The sequence below is a fragment of the Schistocerca americana genome, chromosome 2, assembly GCF_021461395.2.
Source record: "Schistocerca americana isolate TAMUIC-IGC-003095 chromosome 2, iqSchAmer2.1, whole genome shotgun sequence".
NCBI classification, from domain to species: domain Eukaryota; kingdom Metazoa; phylum Arthropoda; class Insecta; order Orthoptera; family Acrididae; genus Schistocerca; species Schistocerca americana.
In genome coordinates, this window is record NC_060120.1 from 650,997,474 (window position 1) to 651,021,653 (window position 24,180).

General features: G+C 43.8%; 1 protein-coding gene across 4 annotated transcripts in view; it reads right to left on the reverse strand.

Annotated features, from left to right (window-relative positions):
* The window catches only part of LOC124596282 (transcription initiation protein SPT3 homolog), a 123,458-nt gene that overhangs the window by 94,554 nt on the left and 4,724 nt on the right, over positions 1–24,180 (reverse strand). For all 4 annotated transcript variants that reach the window (XM_047135372.1, XM_047135375.1, XM_047135373.1 and 1 more), the window contains one exon: positions 20,708–20,926. In XM_047135372.1, the coding sequence (XP_046991328.1) occupies positions 20,708–20,926 (219 nt within the window). The remainder of the gene's footprint in view (positions 1–20,707; positions 20,927–24,180) is intronic.

Consider the following 24,180-nt stretch of genomic DNA (forward strand, 5'->3'; position numbering starts at 1 on the left):
GACGAGTTCATTGTAACGGCTCATCAATTTTACACCCATGTCGTAGAAGTCTGCCAACATATGAAGCCATTATGTCACTTCAGTCCGCACCTCACTGTAATTGTGGAAACTTTTTCCTGCCAGAAAATGCTTCACGAAATGGAAGAGACGAAAGTCACTTGGGGCGGGTTGGGGCTGTAGAGGGAATGGTCTAAGATCTCGCACCCAAACTGAATCAACACATTGTCATGCACAAGCATAATGCCTCTTATTAACATCCCACTTCTCTCCTTATGGATCGCCCTCATCAGATTTTTCAATGTCCGACAGTACTGATCAGCATTTAGGGTCTCCCATTGTGGTAAAAATTCGTTCAGAAGGACCCACATTGATGCCAGAGGATAGCACAAATGATTATTCTGACAGAGATTAACTGCTCGAGATTAGTCATAACAGGTGAACCACTGTTCCGGTAATACACTGATTGTTGTTTTTTTTTTTCTTTTCTCTAGTGTGGCATGTGACATCTATGTTTCTTCCTCACTGACCATGGTCAAGAAACTCCTCTTTCTCTGCGTACCACTGTAGGAATGTCAATGTTGCACCCAGACATTTGATTTGTGTTCATCCATCAGTTGCTATGGCACGCATCTTGCACACACTCTGTGAAAACCAAGCCACTGGGGGAGAATTTCGTGCAACAGCGAGCGAGACATCTGGGCGAATTGACATGACAGTTCTGAAATTGTGAAGTGTTAGTTCTGCGAAACTGCTTGCCGTACACTTTCGATCAATTCTCATGTCACTAGGGACAATCAACTACAACAGTCGATGTCATGAATATCGGTTCACCCTTCAGCAAATTGTCTGCACCATCATCTGACCATATTGTTGCTCATTATGTCATGTCCACATATGTGGTGCAACTGGCGACTGATTTCTGCTGGAGATTGCTTCTGAGAACGCAAAACTCAGGTAACAGAACAAACCTTGCAGTTGGTGGGAGACAATATCAGAACAGCCACTTTATCCTAGCACTCTGTGGTAACCACACTGCTGTCACAAGACAAACTACACTGAATTATTCCCACATACCTACTCTTTACTCCTGCATACACATTTCTATCTGACTACTCATCCCACCTCTGGAGGCAAGCAGAACTTACTTTCTGGATGCACCTCGTACAACCGCATTAATGCATTCGATTACACCTGTTTGTAAAGTTTTATTTAGTTCATTCAATACTGACCGTCTCTCCACCTATAAATCTTTCAGTCTGCTGTGGATGTAGACATATACATGAAGATAGACTATACTACTGTCTACTGCCACCAGGTGGTGGTGTTGCTTACCACAGGTGGCATACTGAAGCAGCCCTTGTTCCACCTTGCAAATATGCTGGTGGACATTGATAAGACAATGTATAAGCAGACAAACTTGGGCAATGACGGGCAATGTGATTTCTCTGGAGGGAAGGAGTGACTGCTTTAGACATCCACAAGAGGTTATTAGCCATATGTGGAGAAACAGCATCAAGTTGCAGGTCCATGTTTTGTTGGATATCAGTGTTCCAGTGGTAGGATCTGTTGCTGGAAAATGCAGAAGCCCTGGGCATCCAGCAACTGTACACAAACCGAACAAGGCCCTGAATGTCAATGACTTTGATAAAAGGGCATAGGCGAATCACATTTGATGAAGGCAACACGTCTATCATGGGGAACTCTCCATACCATCATCCATGACAATTTGAAAGTGGTGACAGTGTGTGCACAATGGGTGCTCCATTCCCTCACCACTACCCTGAAAAAGCATGTGGACATAAGCTAACAGTTGGTGCAACACTGCACTGCAGATTCAGCAGAGTTCTTCGAGTGCCTGGTCACCATTGACGAGTCATGGTTCACCCACGATCCCTAGAAAAGAAACGCCATTCTATGTAGTGGAAGCATACTGGAAGCCCTAGTCCCAGGAGGTTGCAGAGAAACATATGGCAACTGTATTCTGGGATCAAGAAGGGACATTGCTGGTGGAGTGGCTCCCTCCCAACACAATCCTCAACAGTGACCAGTACTGCACATCACTGTTCCAGCCCTGCCAATGCATTGAACAACGCCACCACGGAAAATGGGGCCATAGGGTTCTACTCAAAAATTACAATGACCTACCATATGTCAGTCACCAGACCACGGCCACCTTGCATGAACTAGAGTTTACTGTGCTGCCACATTCTTCACATTCACTGGATCTGGTTCCTAGCTATTACACCCTATTCAATGCAATGAAAGAGGTCATGCAGGGTAAGAAGTTCACTACCAATAACAAACTTCATGCAGCTGTCCATAAGTGGCACTGGAATACCCTGTAAATATTGAAACTGCCACAATGAGGGCAAAATTGCATTGACACTAGTACGAAATACCTGTAACATAATCTGTGTTCATTTGTTCAGCACATGGTTCCCATGAACACAAAAAAAAATTTTACTGCCAATCATTTTTTAATGCCCCAAGTATTTGTCTAAAACTATGTTAAATAGGATGACACTGTGGTAGACCAATAATTACTCAGGTCTCCCTGTCTCCTTTTTTGAAAACGAATTATTTTTTAGATTTTTCAGAGACTCTGTAACGTACCTCCAGGAAAGAAAAGTCACAGAGGTGAGGCAGTGGTTCATAAATAGTATGTCCGCATTTCTTGATGACAGTTGCTGTTCGAGTATTGTCAATGCCAACTATATAATAATTTTTTAATCCTCTGAGAGCTTTTACATCATCTTTACTGCCTGTACCAATGGATATTGACTCCGTGTATGTGCAAATTTTCTGGTCTACTGGTTGACATTTTGTTTTTGGTTTTTTTTAACCAATTCTTTGGCTACACCTGTACATTTTCTTTTTTAAAATTGGTCACAATGGTTTCAGGATTAGTTATTTCATTGTTGTGTTTCATTTCTATGTTTGTGTGCAATTAAGAAAAATCTTTAATTTTATCAGTTGATTACACATTAATCATGATCTACACATTCTTTTAAAGTGCTGTTCTCAGCAGTTTGAAGGAAAGGCTAAAAGTGTGGATTAGAATAATTTATTGAACTGCTAAAGGGACACGGAAGGGACAAGAAGATGGATCAGTATGAACAATATCAGAAGCACTCACTATGAGGTATGACACGAATGTAAAGTAACGTATCGCCAAATGGTTAAGTAGCCAATGAAAGAGCAGTGGGAAAAGGTGTTTCATAACAAAGCAAGAAAGCGAGTGTCAAATCCTAACAACATGAAGATAAAATGCACAGCATGTTCACAGGAAGGCTGATTACAATTACAAACAATTTATACTAACCACCACACAGAAGATGATGTGGGGAAGGCAAGTCAAAGACTGCATTTTGTTGGCAGTACACTTCTGCAGATACAAACAGACCTACTACAGAGACTGCCTGCACTATGCTTGTCCAATCTCTTCAGGAGCACAGCTGCACTGCACAGTATCCTTAACACAAAGGACTGACAGAGGACACCAGAAGAGTTCAAAGAAGGGCATCTCATTTTATATTACCACAGAATAGGGGAGAAAATGTCTTTGTTATAATATATGTGAAATCAGGCTTTCGCTACAAACATTGTTACAACAAATTGTTTCTTGTCATGTCACATTTGCTGTCTCCAGTAAAACAAATTACCACCTTTCAAGTAAAGCTAGACCTCAAGCTGGGCTACAGATCAATCTGTCATTACACTCATTCTAAAAAGAGCTTCTTGTTGTACCACATTTGTCAGTTTAGTGATCTCACAACTGGTCAGTCTTTGAAGCTAACCTACACCTGAGGTTATGCTACAACACACTCACTTTTACCACAACCTTCACTTCAAGCAAGTAATAAAACAGTGGCATTATTGTGAATCAACATAGAAAGAATGATCCTTTATTGTATGATTATATGATAGCAGAACAAACACTGGTAGCAGTTACTTCTGTAAAATATCTGGGAGTATGCGTGCGGAATGATTTGAAGTGGAATGATCATATAAAATTAATTGTTGGTAAGGCAGGTACCAGGTTGAGATTCATTGGGAGAGTCCTTAGAAAATGTAGTCCATCAACAAAGGAGGTGACTTACAAAACACTCGTTCGACCTATACTTGAGTACTGCTCATCAGTGTGGGATCCGTAGTGAAGTTAAAGACCATTTGCTATCAGTAATTGCTGTTCCACTGGTAGAATTTGGAGCTTTAATAACTGTATTTCATTTGACAGAAATGTTCTGCGTTAGGCTGCTTTTGCAATTTCTTAATCCCATACTGACAAGCTACATGTTTGATAGATACTATATACTTGTGGCATATTGTGTAAAGTGGCCTGCTGTGCAATGATGTAGATTTAACAAGTGTCATTACAATTTTGTTATATGCATTAGTAGTATTTGTTTCAGGTTTCAGTCACAGTTTTGGCGCCAATGCCAGGTAGTCAGAACATCATTTAATGAAAATACTGATGAAACACACTGTATTGACAATGAAGCCCTGCAGCACAACATCTGCTTTCAAACACTGAAGCTGTAAAGAGAGAGAAAGAGAGAGAGAGAGAGAGAGAGAGAGAGAGAGAGAGAGAGAGAGAGAGAGAGAGAGAGAAAAACAAAATTATGCTGGGCTGAATCACTTTGTCTCTTTAATGACGTCTGGTGTAATCATGTGTCTCAGATTTCAAGAACATCTGAATGTGGATTTGCACAAATCAATAGTGTTTATGTTCATACAATTGACAGCAATGGAGTTCCACTTGTAGCAGACTCAACATATCATTGGAGTTTACCTTCCTTCATAGTGAAATAAACCTAACATTTCTCAAAATATATTAATTTAACAAATTACTTTTTTCCCTTTGATATGGACATTTTATTTTAGCATGAGTGGAAACTGTGGAAGCTGCCACGGGGGAATGCAGTGGGGAGGACTTCGGGGAGGCTCCTGAGGCCCCCTCCTGTAACTGCAAAATATGCAGCAGGAATAGATAACAGAGGAGCAGGAAAGGAAGATCTGCACCCTTCTGGATCACATGGATGAAGCTAGGTGAGAGAGAGTGAGGATGAAGCATGACAGTGTTGAGAGGGTTGGTTGGGAACCAACAGTTGTAGCAAGGCTAGCAGGAGGAGGATGCAGTCAAACAGACTCATTATGTGTGCCAGTAATAGGTTCCTGTTGCCAGAATTGATGGGAGTGAAGCCTCAAGACGGTGTAGAAGTAGGAAATGTGCAGCAACTGCTGCCTTTGTGTAGGTAGGCTATACAGTGGAACTTCGATTTTACATTCTCCAATTTTACGTTTTCCATGATTCTGCACCATAAATTCATAGCCCCTGTGAAAAATCAAGATCAGTGCTAAAAATTTTACATTTCTTCCTAGTAAGGTTTACTTTGATTCTAAGTTTACTCAACATCTCACTTGACTTCATCCCATTTTCTTCCTACTGACATTTGATGTGACCAATCAAGATATAAGTGGCTCAAAAGACAGATAGTTCACACCACAGATGGTGGCAGAATTTAGGGGATATTTTAGGCCATTGTGGAGAGGGGAGATGTGAGAGAGGAAACGCTGATGTAATCCACAAACCAACACTAGTTGCAACATTTAGCTTCACCTCGCATTTATGATACAACTATTGCTAGGTTGCAGTGGTAATGCAAAACAAGATAGTCGACGCAAAGTGTTCTTGACCAGCCATTACGAGACAAACCGGCCTCACCCAACACCTTCTTTTGTGCTACTTACAACTCAGTCTCATCTTTTTGCATGTATTTCTGATGTACTTGTATTCAGCAACAACCTCAATTATCAACCTTTTAAATTCAGACACTGTGTCTCCAAGAATATAGTTGGATATAACCAAGCAAATGTCACCCATTTCTGGCTAGTTTACTCTTATCGCCTGGTGACTTGTTAAGTTACCCAACAGCCAGTGCAGCCATCACACCACACCAACACACGTAAAATGAGCTCACCTACTAGAAGTGAGGAGAGAGAGTGGCCTTCAGCTGTGGGAGTGCAGGCAGGGTTGAGAGAATTTTTTGAAGTTCTGAAAACATACTTTTTGTTCAGATAATGTGCTATGATGGGATTTTTTTTTTTTTTTTTTTTTTTTTGGTAGGGTTTAAGGGCGCTCAACTGCTGAGGTCATTAGCGCCCAGTCACTGGTGTTAGAGCACATGGAATCTGCTAAAACTCAAGGGGATGGGGGGACACCAGAAGGACCTGACAAAGATGCAGATAAAATAAGTAAAAAGGTTAAATGTCTTTGGACAAGCCAGTTAAAGTTATAAAACGCAGAATACGAGCAGCTGCTCGAGCGTCATCACCTAAAACATCCGGTAAAGTAGATGGCAGGGACAGGACAACACGAAATTGACTAAAACGGGGACACGACAATAAAACATGGCGCACTGTTAATGCCTGACCACAAGGGCACTGCGGGGCTGGGTCACCGGAGAGCAGATAGCGGTGGCTAAACCGGCAATGCCCAATCTGCAACCTGGTCAGAAGGACTTCCTCGCGCCGAGATGGTCGAGAGGATGTTGTCCAAGCAGTTGGGAGCGGTTTTACTGCTCGGAGCTTGTTTCCTTGGAAGGATGACCAAGCATCCCACCACAACGACACAAGCCTCTTACATAAATCCCCACGAACGTCAGATGACGGGACACAATGGGAGGCTGGCCGAGGCAGGAGGACTGCAGCCTTGGCTGCAGCATCCGCAGCCTCATTCCCAGGCACTCCTACATGTCCGGGAACCCACAGAAAGCTGACAGAACCACCAGTATCAGCGAAAGAATGAAGGGACTGCTGTATCCGTTGAATCAAGGGATGGACCGGATAGGGAGCTCCAAGGCTCTGAAGAGCACTGAGTGAGTCAGAGCAGAGTACATACGATGAATGGCGGTGGCGGCGAGCATACTGAACGGCCTGATGGAGAGCAAAAAGCTCGTCCGTAAAGCTGGAACATTGGTCGAGGAGCCGGTATTTAAAGGTGGCGGCCCCGACGACAAAGGCACAGCCGACACCGTCGTCAGTTTTGAAGCCATCCGTGTAAATAAAGGTGTGACCGGCAAGTCGAGCACGAAGTTCGACAAACCGTGAGCAATACACTGCAGCCGGAGTACCCACCTTCGAGAGTGAGCTGAGGTCGAGATAAATAGGAACCGGAGCCTGGAGCCAAGGTGGTGTCGGGCTCTCACCCTCTCTGAAGGTGGTAGGGAGGGCAAAATCCAACTGTCGAAGCAGGCAACGGAGCGGACTCCAGGGGGCAGCAGGGCAGACACATACAAACCGTACTGACGGTCGAGAGAATCGGCGAAGAAGGACTCGTAAGAGGGGTGGTCGGGCATAGACAACAGCCAGCAGGCATACCGACACAGCAGTACGTCGCGCCGGTAGGTCAATGGTAACTCGGCAGCTTCAGCATAAAGACTCTCCACAGGACTAGTGTAGAAGGCTCCGGTCGCAAGATGTATCCCCCGATGGTGGATGGAGTTGAGCCGGCGTAAGAGGGATGGCCGAGCGGACGAAGCTCCCATAATCCAGCTTCGATCGGACTATGGACCGATACAAGCGAAGCAGGACAGTGCGATCCGCTCCCCAAGATGAACCGCTAAGTACTCTGAGGATATTAAGGGAACGTGTACAACGGGCTGCCAAATAAGAGACATGTGGAGACCAACACAGTTTCCTGTCCAACGTGAGCCCTAGAAACTTAGTTGTGTCCACGAATGGGAGAACAACGGGACCGAGATGTAAGGATGGCGGAAGGAACGCTTTATATCGCCAAAAGTTGATACAAACCGTCTTCTCTTCAGAGAACCGGAAGCCATTTGCCACGCTCCAAGAGTAGAGGCTGTCTAGACAACACTGAAGGCAGCGCTCCAGGAGGCATGTTCTCTGGGCACCGCAGTAGATCGCGAAGTCATCGACAAAGAGAGAGCCTGAAATATTAGGTGGAATGCAATCCATAATTGGATTGATCGCGATGGCAAAAAGGGCTACACTCAAGACGGAGCCCTGAGGCACTCCGTTCTCCTGGAGGAAGACGTCAGACAAGACGGAACCCACATGTACCCTAAACCTTCGATCCGTTAAAAAGGAATCAATAAAAAGGGGCAGGCGACCGCGTAGGCCCCGCCTGTGCATAGTGCGGAGGATACCTCCTCTCCAACAGGTATCATAAGCCTTCTCCAAGTCGAAGAACACGGCTACCGTTTGGCGCCTTCGCAAAAAGTTGTTCATGATGAATGTCGACAAGGTCACAAGGTGGTCAACAGCGGAGCGGCGGCGACGAAAGCCGCATTGGACATTAGTAAGTAGTCGTCGAGATTCAAGAATCCAGACTAACCGAGCATTAACCATGCGCTCCATCACCTTACAGACACAGCTTGTAAGAGAAATGGGGCGGTAACTAGAAGGAAGGTGTCTATCATTCCCGGGTTTGGGTCTAGGAACAACAACGGCGTCACGCCAACGCATAGGGACTTGACCTTCGGTCCAGACGCGATTGTAGGTACGAAGAAGGAAGCTTTTGCCCGCCGGAGAAAGGTGTGCCAGCATCTGAACGTGAATGGCATCTGGCCCCGGAGCAGAGGACCGGAACAGTGCAAGTGCACGTTCGAGTTCCCGCATAGTAAAGGGGGCATTATAAGTTTCCAGATTCAGCGAGTGGAAGGAAGGTCGCCGAGCCTCTTCTGCCTCTTTCCTGGGAAGGAAGGCAGGATGGTAATGGGCGGAGCTTGAAACCTCCGCGAAAAAGCGGCCAAAGGCGTTGGAGACAGCCACAGGATCAACAAGGACCTGATTACCTGAGGTCAGGCCCGGTACTGAGGAGTGGGCCTTAATGCCCGACAGCCGGCGCAGGCTACCCCAAACGACAGAAGAGGGAGTGAAACTGTTAAAGGAGCTGGTGAAAGAGGCCCAACAAGCTTTTTTGCTATCTTTGATGACTCTACGGCATTGCGCTCGGAGTCGTTTGTATTCAATACAATTCGCCAACGTAGGATGGCGGCGAAAGGTGCGTAAAGCACGTCGTCGAGCACGGACAGCGTCCCTACAAGCCTCGTTCCACCAGGGGACGGAAACGCGACGTGAAGAAGAAGTAGTACGAGGAATGGAACGTTCGGCAGCATTGATGATAACAGCCGTGAGGTATTCGACCTGACTGTCACAACTGGGAAAATCGTGGTCCGGAAAGACTGCCAGGGAGGAGTAAAGTCCCCAGTCAGCTTTCAGTATGTTCCAGCTCAAAGGACGTGGGGATGGGGTGTGGTGCAGGAGACGAACGACACAGGGGAAGTGGTCGCTCGAATAGGTGTCAGAAAGGACATACCACTCGAACCAACGGGCAAGAGTGGTAGAACAGATCGAGAGATCCAAGTGGGACTAGGTATGAGTAGAGTCCGAGAGGAAAGTCGGGGCGCTGGTATTGAGGCAGACAAGATTGAGATGGTTGAAGACATCCGCCAAGATTGAGCCTCTGGGACAGGATGCAGGAGAGCCCCAAAGGGGATGATGGGCATTGAAGTCGCCAAACAACAGGAACGGCAGGGGAAGCTGAACGATCAGGTGCATCATGTCAGCCCGACTAACAGCAGATGACGGTAGAGTGTAGATGGTACAAACTGAAAAAGTAAAAGCAGAAAGAGTAATGCGGACAGCTATTGCTTGGAGTGGGGTGGTCAATGGGATGGGATGGTAATAAACATCGCCCCGAACGAGCAACATGACCCCACCATGAGCTGGGATACCGTCCACAGGGGTGAGGTCATACCGCTCCGAGGTATAGTGGGTAAAGGCAATACGGTCAGTCGGGCGCAACTTGGTTTCCTGGAGACCAAGGACGAGCGGACAGTGCAGGCGGAGGAGCAGTTGTAATTCCTCCCGATTAGATCGAATACCTCGTATGTTCCAATGAAACAACGCCATCGCTAGTCAAAAGGTTGGGGGAACGAGACGGGGGAAGAGCTGGTCACCTCGATGGCCGCGGAGGGCCAGGTTGCGAGGGAACAATGCTACAACCGACGGGAGGCGGATCCGGTTCCATCGACTCGTCGCCAGCCGCGGCCGCTGTCCCTGGTTGTGTAGGAGGGGCCGCATCATTTGCCGACGAAAGGCCGGCGGAGCGCCTGGCAGCAGAGCGTCCCGGCGAAACTGAGGACGGCCGGGAGCAGCGACTCACGGATGGAGCGTCAGACGAAACGCGCCGGGGTGGAGAGGGGGATAGAGACTTCTTCCCTGGAAGGCCGAAAAGGCACAGGGATGGTGGGCTTTACCCGAAGAAGGTCCTCACGCACGGGGTCCGTTTTGGAACGCCGGACCTCGGAAGCTGGGGTCCGGACCGTTTCCCCGATGGACGCCTGAGAAGAGGATCGCTTCTCAGGTGGCGTGGAGGGAGGAGGAGGAGGAGGAGGAGGAGGAAGGGTGGCCCCTGGGGCAGAGGGGGTGGGGGCCACGGGGGAGGAGGATTTGGAAGGGAGGGATTTGGGAGGAGGAGGCAGAGCCCCCTGATGGGCGGAGGAGGCGGAGGGGGGACAGGATAGGGGTGAGGATACCGCGGAAGGAGTGGACACAACTGAGGCGAACGAAGTGGTCAATGACACGGGATGGAGGCGGTCATACTTCTTCCGGGCCTCAGAATAAGAGAGCCGATCCAAAGTTTTGATTTCTTGTGTCTTCTTCTCCTTCTGATATGCGGGGCAGTCGGAGGATCTAGGCGAGTGGACCCCAGGACAATTAGCACACCGAGTTGGTGGGGTGCATGTATGTTCCTCACGAAGAGGACGTCCGCAATCGCCACAAAGGGGCTCAGCCTCACACCGTGACGACATGTGCCCAAGGCGCAAACACCTAAAACAGCGCATAGGAGGCGGGATGTAAGGTCGCACATCACACCGGTAGCACATCACCTTTACCTTCTCCGGGAGAACGTCCCCCTCGAAGGCGAGGATAAAGGCCCCGGTGTCGGTGCGACGGTCTTTGGGGCCGCGCTGGACTCGCCGGACGAAGTGCACGCCTCGGCGCTCCAGGTTGGCCCTGAGCTCCTCATCAGATTGTAGCAGGAGGTCACGATGAAATATAACCCCCTGCGTCCTATTTAGTGCCAGATGTGGGACAATGGATACTGGGATGTCCCCTAGGCGGTCGCACGCCTGGAGCGCCGTCGACTGTGTGGCGGAGGTGGTCTTGAGAAGAACGGACCCTGAACGCATCTTGCTGAGAGCCTCGATTTCCCCGAAGACGTCCTCAATGTGCTGAACAAAGAACATGGGCTTGGAGGTGGCGAACGTCCCCCCATCGGTTCGAGAACAGACCAAATAGCGGGGGAAGTACTTCGCCCCAAGCCGGCGGGCCTGTCCCTCCTCCCATGGAGTGGCCAAGGGGGAAAGGGCAGGAGAACCAGAACTAGAAACGGTACCTTTTCTTTTGAAAGACGTGGCCACAGAGCGACCTGATACATGTTGACGTTTCATCTGCGAAACGTCCGCCCCGATACCACCCACTCCGACCAGGGGCTCTCCCCACGGGCGCCACCCAGCTGCAGCAAGGGCCACCTGGCAGGATGACCATTGCCGGGAGTCCTGATGCCCCAAGGAGACGGGCATCTACTCCTTGGCCGACGTGGGGAGGGTGCAGCTCAGGTATCGGCAGTACGATCCCTGTGTTGTCAGGGGGCTACAACCCAGAGGGTACATGACGACCCCACCACAACGGGCTGGCTACCGTGCTGGATTTCTGGTGCCATGGAAAGTCCATCATGATCGCTGGTGCAGATGGAGATGCACTATGGGCGTAACTTGGACAACTCATCAGGCGTTTAGGCCCAATTTGAGGAATAATGGGTATGGTTACAACGCCGGTGCAATGCTGAGTGCCAAGGTCTTACTGCACTTAGGACCAGTGGTACACCACGTAAGGTGTCCTTCCCCAAAAGGCTCGTACTTCTGTAGAATTTTGAAAAATGGAGGTCAAACCCCAAGGGGGACCATCACATGTAAGGCCGAAACGGTTGAAACTCCTTTTAGTCGCCTCGTACGACAGGCAGGAATACCTCGGGCCTATTCTTACCCCGGACCCGCAGGGGGGGTGCTATGATGGAGATGTCACACGGAAACAGAACAAAGATCGGCAGCATTGGTAGAGGCCATGAAACTAAACTGTAGCACCTGACTTCTAATAAACTTTTAACATCAACTGGGGGAGTAAATTCATTTTTTCACATCTCTGTCTCTTTCATCAAGCCTAAAATGTTACTCTAACAGTGGTGAGCACGTGAAGTGTGGCTCATAAGAAAAGCATTAAACAATAACAGCAATGGTTACAAACTATGGCACTAAGCAGATGTGTGCATTTATGCTTATGGTTTAATCACTTAGCTGCTGCAATGTTTTTGGTTTAATTCGACATGTTCATCGGTTTTCTGGGTGAGCACAAAGGATGGTCTCTCAAAAAAAAAAAAAAAACATGTTCTGAACATATAATTTGTCGAACAAAAAAGCCAGTCCAAGTTGCAAATATTTTATTTTTAATTTGATGACTAGTTTCAGGCCCAGACTCGCTTTCAAATCAACACAACAAAGTCGAAAATGGCATTTCTGAAGACATCGAAAAAATGTTACCTGTATGCACTGTAATGCACATTACACATTTTTCAACATCTTCAGAAATGCCATTTTCGACTTTGTTGTGTTGGTTTGAAAATGGGTCTTGGCCCACTATTAGTCATTGAGTGAAAAATAAGATATTTGCAACTTGTACTGGTTTTTCGTTCTATTGATTAACAGAAGTTGCTTCCTAGTTACACCACCATCCTGGAAGTTGGTATAATTTGTAGTCATACCATGTCGGAAAACAGCTCAATTACAATTCAATTTTTTGATGAGTTTTTCCTTGCTGTTACACATTTGTGATTTTATTACGAACTGATGAAGTTCATTACCACAAATTATCATACAAACTTTGTATTCAACTTTTAATTTCCTTCACTTAGACGGATTTTATACAAAGTATTGGAGAGGATTGTGGTTTTTGATCCTGTATGCCAATTACATGCATTTTTGCTCACATTTTGCGAGATTTTAACATTTTCCTCAATTTTATTCTGTAACTTCCCCACCAAGAGAATCTCTGTTCCCATAAACCAACACGTTCAACCATTACACAGAACGTATCCTCCTGTATAAAGGATATCAACCATTTCCTCCACCGCCTCTCCACCATTCCCGTCCCTTTACCACACGGTGCCCTGCTCGTCACTACTGATGCCACCTCCCTTTACAGTAACATCCCTAATGTCCATAGCCTTACCGTTACTGAACACTAACTTTCCCAGTGCCCAACGAATTCCAAACCAACAACATCCTTCCTAGTCACCACGACCAACTATATCCTCAGCCATGATTACTTCTCCTTTGAAGGCATTAGCTACAAACAAATCCAGGGTACAGCTATAGGCACCCGCACGGCACCAACCTATTCATGAGCCATCTAGATGAATCCTTCCTAAACACCCAGAATCCTATACCCCTAAACTGGTTCAGATTCATTGATGACATCTTTGCAGTGTGGATTGAGGGTGAGAACAACATATCCACATTCCTCCACAACGTCAACAACTTCTCCCCCATTTGCTACATCTGGTCCTACTCAACCTAACAAGCCACCTTCCTAGATGTTAACCTCCACCTCAAAGATGGCTACATGAGTACCTCTGTCCATATCAAACCTACTAACCACCAGCAATACCTCCACTTCAACAGCTGCCACTCATTCCATACCAAGAAGTCCCTTCCATACAGCCTAGCCACTCGTGGCTATTGCGTCTATAGTGATGAGTGGTGCCTCTTGAAATATACCGAGGGTCTCACTGAAGCCTTCACACACCGTAAATATCCTTCCAACCTTGTTCAAAAACAAATCTCCTGTTCCTTATCCTTTCAATCTCCCTCCACCTCCCGAAGTTCCACTGTCCGGCTACAGAGGAGCATTACCCTTTTAACTCGATACCACCCAGGACTAGAGCAACTGAATTACATTCTCCACCAGGGTTTCGACTGCTTCTCGTCATGCCCTGAAATGAGAAATGTCCTGTCCAAAATCCTTCCCACCTCTCCCACAGTAGTACTCCGTCGTCCACCGAACCTACTCAATATACTTGTCCATCCCTACACAACACCTGTAAATAACACTAATGTGAGATTACTGTCACTGGGTTGCAGTCATGGTAGAGGTATAGGGCCTCAAAGGAGAAGCTGGAGGAAGAGTATCATGTAACCAACATTTTCAAGCCAAATGCTGGCCTGGATCAGGTGAGTGAGGATTTAGGACCTTTGTGTAAGGATTTCACAGAATATGATCAAATAGTGATAGTGAGTGGGGCAGGGAACAGCTCGGATAGGGACAGGGAGTACAACATAGGTGGTGACCTGAGTAAGATAGATTCCGCTAATCGGTAGCACCAAAGTGAGTATGTTTGATCTGTTCTGGTGGCACGATCAGCCTTGTCTATGTAGTGCTGAACAGTGAGCCAGTGCAGAGCTGGAGGCTGCTGACAAAGTGCACATTGCACTGGTACCACTGGGGAATGTTGGGAGATGGGCTCACATTAGACATGGTCCTCAACTCAACAGGACTGCAAAAGGGAAGTTGGTGGACAGAGTAAAGCAGGTGGGTGTGGGGCCACATGTGGCCAAAAACCTGTTGTCACAGGACCAGGTTTTTTTAAAAAAAGATGAATCATGACAATTGGCTACCTAGAATGTGTGTGAGGCAATTTTCCGATTTTTTTTCAACTTGTATACAAAAGACAGAATGTTCACTACAGAAACTTGCTCAGAATTACTTTATCTTTGTCAAAATGGGCAGTCTCTTAAAAATAAAGGACACCAGCTTCAAGCTGAATTACAGTCTGAACAACACAGTGGTATGCATTATAGAGGACTGGTGTACAGACAATACACAATTTAAACATAATTTAAAAGAATTTTTGGTGGACAACTCCTATTCCATTCATGAATTTGTCAACAAGTTCAGTAGACCATTTTAATGAAAATTTATTATACTTTAATTTTTGACAATACTTGGTTGCAACAGCCAAGTAAACTACCTACCAATGTATGGAAAGCAAATGTAAGTCTTAAGTCTGTAAATAGTGGAAGTTTAATTTTAAATCTTGTACATAATTTACTGTTCTTAACTGAGGATCATTGAAATGAATAATTTACTTTAATTTTTGACAATACTTGGTTGTAATAGCCAAGTAACTAGCTACTGTGCGAATGATGAATTTAATGAAAGCAGATGTAAGTATTAAACCTGCAAATATTAGAAGTTTAACTGTAATTCATGTACATAATTTTACTGTTTATTGATTGAGGATCATTAAAATTAATGAAACTCAAGTTTTTCTCATTTCATTTTTGTAATGTGTTTATCTGACATGTTCCACACCCAGGAGCATCCTCCCTTTTGTGGGTCTATGGAATGAATAATTAATCTAATCTAATCAAATACAGTATATAGTGCTGTTATCCTATGAATGTGAAAGTTGCTACTGTCGAACTGCCTTAAAGGGCATGGGATCATGTATTTATATCAGAGGTGGCACACATTTTAAAGTTAGGGATGATCTGATCACAATTCGTGTAGATAAACATTTTGAATTAACAGCCACTAACTGAAAGCTCATTCTGTGAGAGTAGGACTCACCTATTGGTAATGTGGGCACTTTCTTAACTGAATTAACTGTAGTCCAGGAAAGAGCCTCAGTCTCGAAAATGAACATAATAATAGATGGAGATATGAAAGCGTTGAGACTGAAATTAGTAATAACTTCAAAAATATTCTGAACACTTGTGGCATGGCACAAATTGAAAATACAGCCACTACGGCATCAAAAAATTCAGCATCAATCTTAGATCACGTAATTTTACAGACATCGGCAGGGAAAACTGTAAAGTATTTATAAAAGAACTTGGCCTTTCTTATCATTACTATCAAATATTAAAGCTAAAAGCAGGCTTGGTAAAACCTGGAGAAACTGCAGGCCTACAAATAAGATCTTATCAGAATGCAAAATGCTTGACTTCTCTAGGGCACTGACAACTTTAAGGAACTGTAAATGGAAAATAATGTAGACACCAAGTTGTCTAAATTCTGCAAATTGTTTAAATTAATTTTTCAAAAAACGTTCTCAAAAGTTGCCACTTCGTCAGTAGCAGCTAAGGAAAATAGATGGACAACTGCAGGCATTGGGAGGACCTCCCAGACAAATTTGTCAGTTATTTATAAAAGTGCTAAATGAATCCACAGTTCCTAAATTACTATCACTGATTTAGAAACTGTAGCCTACAGGAGGGTACTGCTTGTTGCAATGTAATGCAGAAAATAAAAGCCAAGTAGTATGGAGTGTCATAAAACATGAAACTGGAAAAAGACAAGTATAACAACATGCAAATCAAAGATTGGTGTAGAGCAATGGAAAATTTCATAAATGCCTGGTAGTTTAGAGAAGTTGCAACAAAATCTACCTAAAAACATGTAGCACTCATGATGAATTACAAAACAGCTGGCACAGTGATGATGTTTCCCACAACAGGGCCTGAAGTCAAGAAGAAATTACAAAATAAGAAGTCAGCAGGTATAGATGAGAATCAGACACTGATCTGATGGCATGTACACAAGCCCATTAACAAACATAGTAAATGGCTCATATAGTTCAGATATTTTTTCAGAATTCTAAAAGCATGCACAAGTTATACCCTCAGTAAAAAAATAAGGTCATACAGGCAGTATTTAAAACTACAGGCAAGTTTCACTATTATCTGCACTCTAAAAAAATAACTGGATGACTCATGAAAGACATGCTAAGAGTTACGTGAGTAAGTGTAATCTTGAATGGGATTTTCACTCTGCAGCTGAGTGTGTGCTTATATGAAACTTCCTGACATTAAAACTGTGTGCCGGACCGAGACTCGAACTCACGACCTTTGCCTTTTGCGGGCAAGTGCTCTGCCAACTGAGCTACCCAAGCACGACTCACGCCCTGTCCTCACAGCATTACTTCTGCCAGTACTTCGAGTCGAGGTCTGGCACGCAGTTTTAATCTGCCAGGAAGTTTCAAGTGTAATGTCTTTAATGAGGCACAGTTTGGTTTCCAAAGTGGGTGAAGCAAATCTGGCCATAAAGTTAACAGAGTGGTACTTTAAATTCCTGATAACAATGATGTTGTTACAGGCATATTTTTAGACATGTCCAGGACTTCTGACATTGCTGACTATAAAATATTACTGAACCAGCAAGCACTAGGTGTAAGAGGAACAGCAAATTAGTAATTTCAGTCTTACCTGGGAAACAGAGCACAAAAGGTAGAGATAGTTGACATGCCTGCTGATAATAATATTTCAGTAAAACAGTTGTCAGATAAGAAACACACAAACACAAGCATCCATCTGGGTAGTGTATTGGGCCAAATTCTGTCTGTTCACCTGTGACTTTTCCAGTAGGATAAGATAAAGAGAAAAAGTTATTTTTGCTGATAACATTAGTCACTGATGAAACACCATATAAAAAAATAAATTCAATACAGCATCATTCTATCAGGGAATGAAATTGAATAATAAACTGCCCAAGGAGATAAACACATATGCTCAAAAAAGTTGCTAATACATTCTTCACAAGTAATGCACACTAAACAATTAAAGATTACTTAGAGGACTCAGAGTAGTGGTTGATAATGACAGAGCAACACCCTACACTTTACAATATATGATCACAATGTCACACTTGACAAGAAAATTATGTGCTGAGATATACAGCAAGTTCAACACCTCACTCAGTATGATGGGATACTGACTCAGTTTCTTCAGACAGATTGAGGCGAGGACATGATTATTACAGAAGACATAGTTGCATGTTTAAGGGACTAGAGGCAGTTTTCCAAATAGATATAAGCTAGTGCAAGGGGCATAGCACCATGTTCATGGTTCACGAGTCACCAGTGGGCGGCCTTAGTGTATGCAACAATGAAATACAAAATCCTTAGTGTATGTGATGATGAAATACAAAACTTGGTTTCATATGATAAGTTATCTGGAGAAAAGTATGTGTAAATCAAAAGAACACTGTCCAATACAGACAAACTGAATGAGACAGTGCAGTTGATAAGACAATGACATCATATCTGGGAGGATGGAGTTTGCTCTTTCCTGTCATCCTAATTTAAGTTTTCAATAATTTTTCCTAAACAGTTTCATGCAAATGCCAGGATGGTTCCTTCATCAAGGCCATGGCTGACTACCAGTTATATCCTCATAAAAGCTTACTTACATATTCTATGTATATGTATATTCTGAGATATTTATTTTCATTGTATTATGGTGACAAATCCTCTCTCTCTTAAAGGACATCTTCTATACAACATTAGCTGCATTACAAATGTTTATTTGCCAGTTCCATGTTTACACTACATGACAGTTATGTCAAAAGAAATCAAGAATTGTCACTGCCTAACATCTGACAGCAGCAACATACAAGACAACCCGTATACTACGTGAAAGAACGGATTCCATATCCTGTTGTATTAACTGACATGCATGTCAGTGCTAAAGAGGTACATAAAATGCCACTGATGATAAGTTATAAACCCAAAAACCAATTTTGACACAAACATTTGTAGCAGAGTTCATGCTGCATGGAAGAAGTCCTTTAATGAATATCTTCAAGCTGCGGAGCACCAAGAATTCAAGCTTTTTTAAATCTTGTATCATTGTGGGAGGATCCCTGAATGAAGACGTAAACCAAATCACACTGAAAATGGTTCCTTTCCCCAAAATTGTATATTTTCATGTCTGGCTCTGCTGTAATGAGGGCTCATGGCAGTCAGCACTGAGACCTCACACAACAGATGTTTGCTGCTAAGAATTTGATGGCAGCTTGTGATCCTCGCCAAGATTGAAACTTCATTGTTTCTGCTATAATTGGAGGTAGAATGTCCATGGAATAGGTATATGAACAGATGCTCAACATCCAAAAGAGGAACACCACTTTGTCGAATTGACCCAATGTGAAAACTGCACTGTGTGACATTCCAATCCATAGGATCAAAGTACACTGATCGTCAGAATAAGAGCCGAACTCAGAAGAACAAGGCAGATTGTGATGCAAGCAGGTAGATAGTATCACTCATACAGAATGATTACACTTTCACCTCTGAAAGATTAAAATTTATTGCGCTACATGGCCACAAAATGTACATGTTACTATGGTGTCCGAGCCCCCGTGGCTGTGAATACAAGTGTCCAGACATCACAGCATGGAGTTCTACAGGTCTTGGATGTAGTCCTATGATACTGCATCCCATGCTGCTTGCACCTGGATGCACATTTCTCATGTATCAGAGGGTGGAAGTGGAGTCCTGATGAAATGCTTAATGGCACCCCACACACTATCGATCGGGCAGAGACTGGGTGAAGCAGCTGCCCATGGCAGAGTGTCCAAAGCCGCAATGTGTGCATGGGAGGTTGCTGCATTATGATAACAAGCTTTGTCCTGTTGAAATCAGGTGTACAAATTTTCTTTCCAGCCTGCCTGCTCCTATCTCTGCCTCAACCACTAAAGCAGCTCAACCTGCTGCAATGGAGACACACAAGTAAATATGTACTGAAGCACAGTGGTTAAAGCAGGCCACCTTGGGTTTCTGCTAGTCTGGCAAGCTTCATGAGATCTAGGTTCCTGCTAGTCTGACAAGCTTCATGGGACCCGTTCAGCCTGCTGCACCTGACAACAGGTTGCACTGTCAATTTACGTGGCTAGTCAGCTACATGTCTGTGTAACAATTTTCTCTGCAGCTCATTTATCATAATGGTAAGAGCAGAAAAATGAAGAAACTAAACTTAAAGGATACAGAGAAGAAACTAAGAATTGGAAAATATATACTAAGTCATGAAATACGAGCACAAGTCCAGCAGGGAAAAGTTGTGTATGAGGCAGCTTCAAATAAATCAGTAGGTGTCTCAATGCAAATTGTGTAAAAACTTACTGAACACTCATTCAGGAACCTTGAGTATGGCACAACATGTTTGTAAATTTGACCAGCACTTTTCTCACTCAACAAATATTTCGGAAGAGGACAAAGAGTTAGTGGCTGCTTTTGATGCTTGTCACACATCCAGATCCTAAAACCCACACATGCATGCCTTCTTGAATCCTCTGCTGTCAACAATAAGCACTAGTGGTATCTGTGCGACTGGTGTGGCACATAATACAAAAATAGGACCCTCAGGCTCCAGTGGCCCCACAGAGTATATTCAGGTGATGATCTAGTAATGCTACCCGCTGATGCACTGGTCATCAGCGTCATTTGGAACCTTGTTATATCAATTGATGGGCACAACCCGACAGCCCCATCTGCCTCCCCAAGTGCACAGTGAATCATGAAAACCTTATCATTGGCAAAGTCAAGGGTGAGCAACATACCCATCCAGTTGCAGTGGGTCAGGTGGGTTCTTCTGGTTGCAGCTCTTTTCATAACGATGAGAGCATTTGCTACAATCATTCAAAATTGTACTCTTATCCAACATATGGTGGGCCTGCGAATTGTGAAGAGAAAGGGAGGCAGATATTGCAATTCGATCTAACTTTTTAATACATAGATTATATGAGAAATGACAATTTGCAATAAATATATGAATATATTTACCAAAATAATCAAGTAATCGACGGACTTTCACTCTATTCTTTCGCATTAAGAAAAGAAAATCAATTGCTTCAATTGATTTTGCTCCTCTCATTTTAGCAACTTCATTTGCTTGATTTAAGAGGGACTTCATTTGCTGGTACAATACTTTTTCTATATGAGCTGCAGAGCATTCAAGAGGTCTTGGACTATCGCCATCAGCGTGCATCATCTTTTGTAAAGCTGCAAAATAAATAATTTCAATTACTACTTGAATACTTTAGTGGCCATTTTATTTTTAAAATATATGATTTAATACTGCTATTCATAATAGGTGAATTTCAATTAAAAGTATCTTTCCACATTGTTAAAATGGTTGAAACGTATAACTGCCACGCACAGTGTCATAAATATAATCTGTTGAGCTTTGTTTTAAAGAAGGGGAAATACAGAAGCGTCCAATTCCACCCGTCTGCTTTGACCCATGACATCACACATATGGCGGAAACGACCATACACGACGACTCCAATATGGCGCCTATGACGTCATCACGTAAACATGACCACAAACACGAAAATACATTGACAAACCAACACACACACACACGTTCCACAAAAAACCTAATGAAACTAACTGGACAAGCATGGGAAATTAAGGGTTTTTGGGTGGGGACAAAGTAAATATAAACAAATTTAGACACACATCACCATTCCAAACCACACAAAACGACGAAAAAAAACCGACAACACAAAACTCCCCAAATTCCACTAAACACAATATCCTCTGGAATCTGACCCTTCCCTTGACCTATAGCTCAACAGCAGCTCCCGATCCCACAAATTGGAATCTAACATTTCCCTTGACCTATATAGCTTAACAGCAACTCCAGATAGCGGAAAACCCACAGCCACAACCACACATTGGAATCTAACACCTCCCTTGACCTATATAGGTCAACAGAAACTACTGATACAAAATCATAAAACCCAAAACTACAACCACGTCCACAATCATCACTACATAAAAAAAAAAAACAACAAACTAACAAAATTGGAATCTAACACTTCCTTTGATCTATAATAGGGAAACATTCCAGGCGGGAAAAATATATTTAAAAACAAAGATGATGTGACTTACCATACGAAAGCACTGGCAGGTCGATAGAAACACAAACAGACACATACATACACACAAAATTCTAGCTTTCGCAACCAATGGTTGCTTCGTCAGGAAAGAGAGAAGGAGAGGGAAAGACGAAAGGATGTGGGTTTTTAAGGGAGAGGGTAAAGAGTCATTCCAATCCCGGGAGCGGAAAGACTTACCTTAGGGGGAAAAAAGGACAGGTATACACTCTCGCGCGCGCGCGCGCGCACGCGCACGCACACACAACACACACACACACACACACACACACACACACACACACACACACACCCATCCGCATACACACAGACACAAGCAGACATTTGTAAAGGCAAATGTCTGCTTGTGTGTGTGTGTGTGTGTGTGTGTGTGTGTGTGTGTGTGTGTGTGTGTGTGTGTGTGTGTGCGCGCGCGCGCGAGCGTGTGTATACCTGTCCTCCTTTCCCCCTAAGGTAAGTCTTTCCGCTCCCGGGATTGGAATGACTCCTTACCCTCTCCCTTAAAAACCCACATCCTTTCGTCTTTCCCTCTCCTTCCCTCTTTCCTGACGAAGCAACCATTGGTTGCGAAAGCTAGAATTTTGTGTGTATGTATGTGTGTGTGTTTGTGTTTCTATCGACTTGCCAGCGCTTTCGTATGGTAAGTCACTTCCTTTGATCGGTTATCCTTACGACATCTCCACATACAGCCGTCCCTGGTCCGAGACGCCGGAACTTTAAGTAAGCCTCATTTCTTCACGACGTACTGAACACTTCACGGCTTCATCCAAAAATCCGAATAGTTGAAGAAATTTTATTAGAGACAACGCACTGTCCCCCCATCATCGCCGACAACTGAGAACTGTTGACCCTGTCAGTCATATCCATACCTACCAAAGACATAAAAAACAGCATTTTATCAAAAGTCACACACGACAAACAGAAAAAAACCTACAATAACGTCGATATAACAAAACTAAAATCGTTAACTCACTGAAAAATATTCCGCTGAAAACACAGTCCCGATACCACACACGTGCAATGCTATCACGCAAATGAACCCCATACGCCACGTAACACCCTACCCATAAACACACCACCAGAGAAAACCACCGACCGCAACAATACGCCACCTAAAAACACTCCACACACGCAAACTAAACCAAAAACATCGAACGCTTCAGTCGACCCAAAGAAGGCTTACTGCTGTTTTCTATCACTACTAAATAGTATGTGATATTCAAACATAATGTGTACCAAAACACTGAGACTTGTCCATTGTATAGTACTGGTTTTCTGAATTTATCTTGCAGGATTAATTTGTATAAGAGAGTGCATTAAAATAAAGTAAATGATTTGTTAATTTGTTCGCTTGATCTTAGCAGTAGGAAAGAAATTAATGTCATTTCTCTCTTTGAATGCCTTGCAACCTCAGGGATAGAAAATCTTAATACAAGTGATTATGGGTGTGTTTGTGAGTTAGTATTGGGAATGTAGCAATTGTATGCATGTCTACACTGACAAATGGTAACATGAAACTTCGATGGTTTATTGTGCTGTCACTGAAAAAGAAGGGATTATTAATTTTGCTGTAAGTTTCTTGAATAATAATAAATACTAATAATAAAACTGTAAAAATGTTGTGTGTCTCTGAACTCACTGATCTCCACAACTACTATGGGGTTTTCACAGGTAACTCGAGTGTAGCTTGTGGTAACACGTAGGCTTTACAAAACAGAACAAAAAAGTTCTAAACTAAAGCTTTATTTAAAATGTCTGCTCAGGTTAGTAGTTCTCACATTTAAATAATCATGGCGTAGTACACCAAAGACCTAACAGATAGCACTGTTACGTTTCACAGTACACCAAAGAACAAATACAGTAGCAAGTTTTTTCTTCCCTCAGTGACAAACATATTTTCAAAAGTTTACACCAGTGACAGAATTATGCGCAGCAATCTCACTTTGCGAATACAAATTAACATCAAATTTACATGGTTATGATATACAGATTTACTGATTTCATTTTGAGAGTCTGCTTTTAGATAAGCCTACATGTATTTTTTTTAAATTTTGTTTTGATTAAGAATTTAAAAAAATGGCTAAGTCTTTCTGAATACATCAGACTGGTTAAATACTGAGGACCATGCAGTCTTGCAATTCTGGTGAAGATTCTGAGGCGAGACTTGCTGCAGCTCGAGAACATCCAGCTTTGTGAACTCTTTCCTAAAGCAAGGCATACACATCTCTGGATGATAATGTCATGCTTTATTTCGCTCCTGAGAACTCTTCACTCACAAAGGCTTAAAGTTGTTTCTCTTCAATCTAATGTCATAGAAGTGGCAATTTTGATGGTATGTGCCGCAGGCGAGAGTT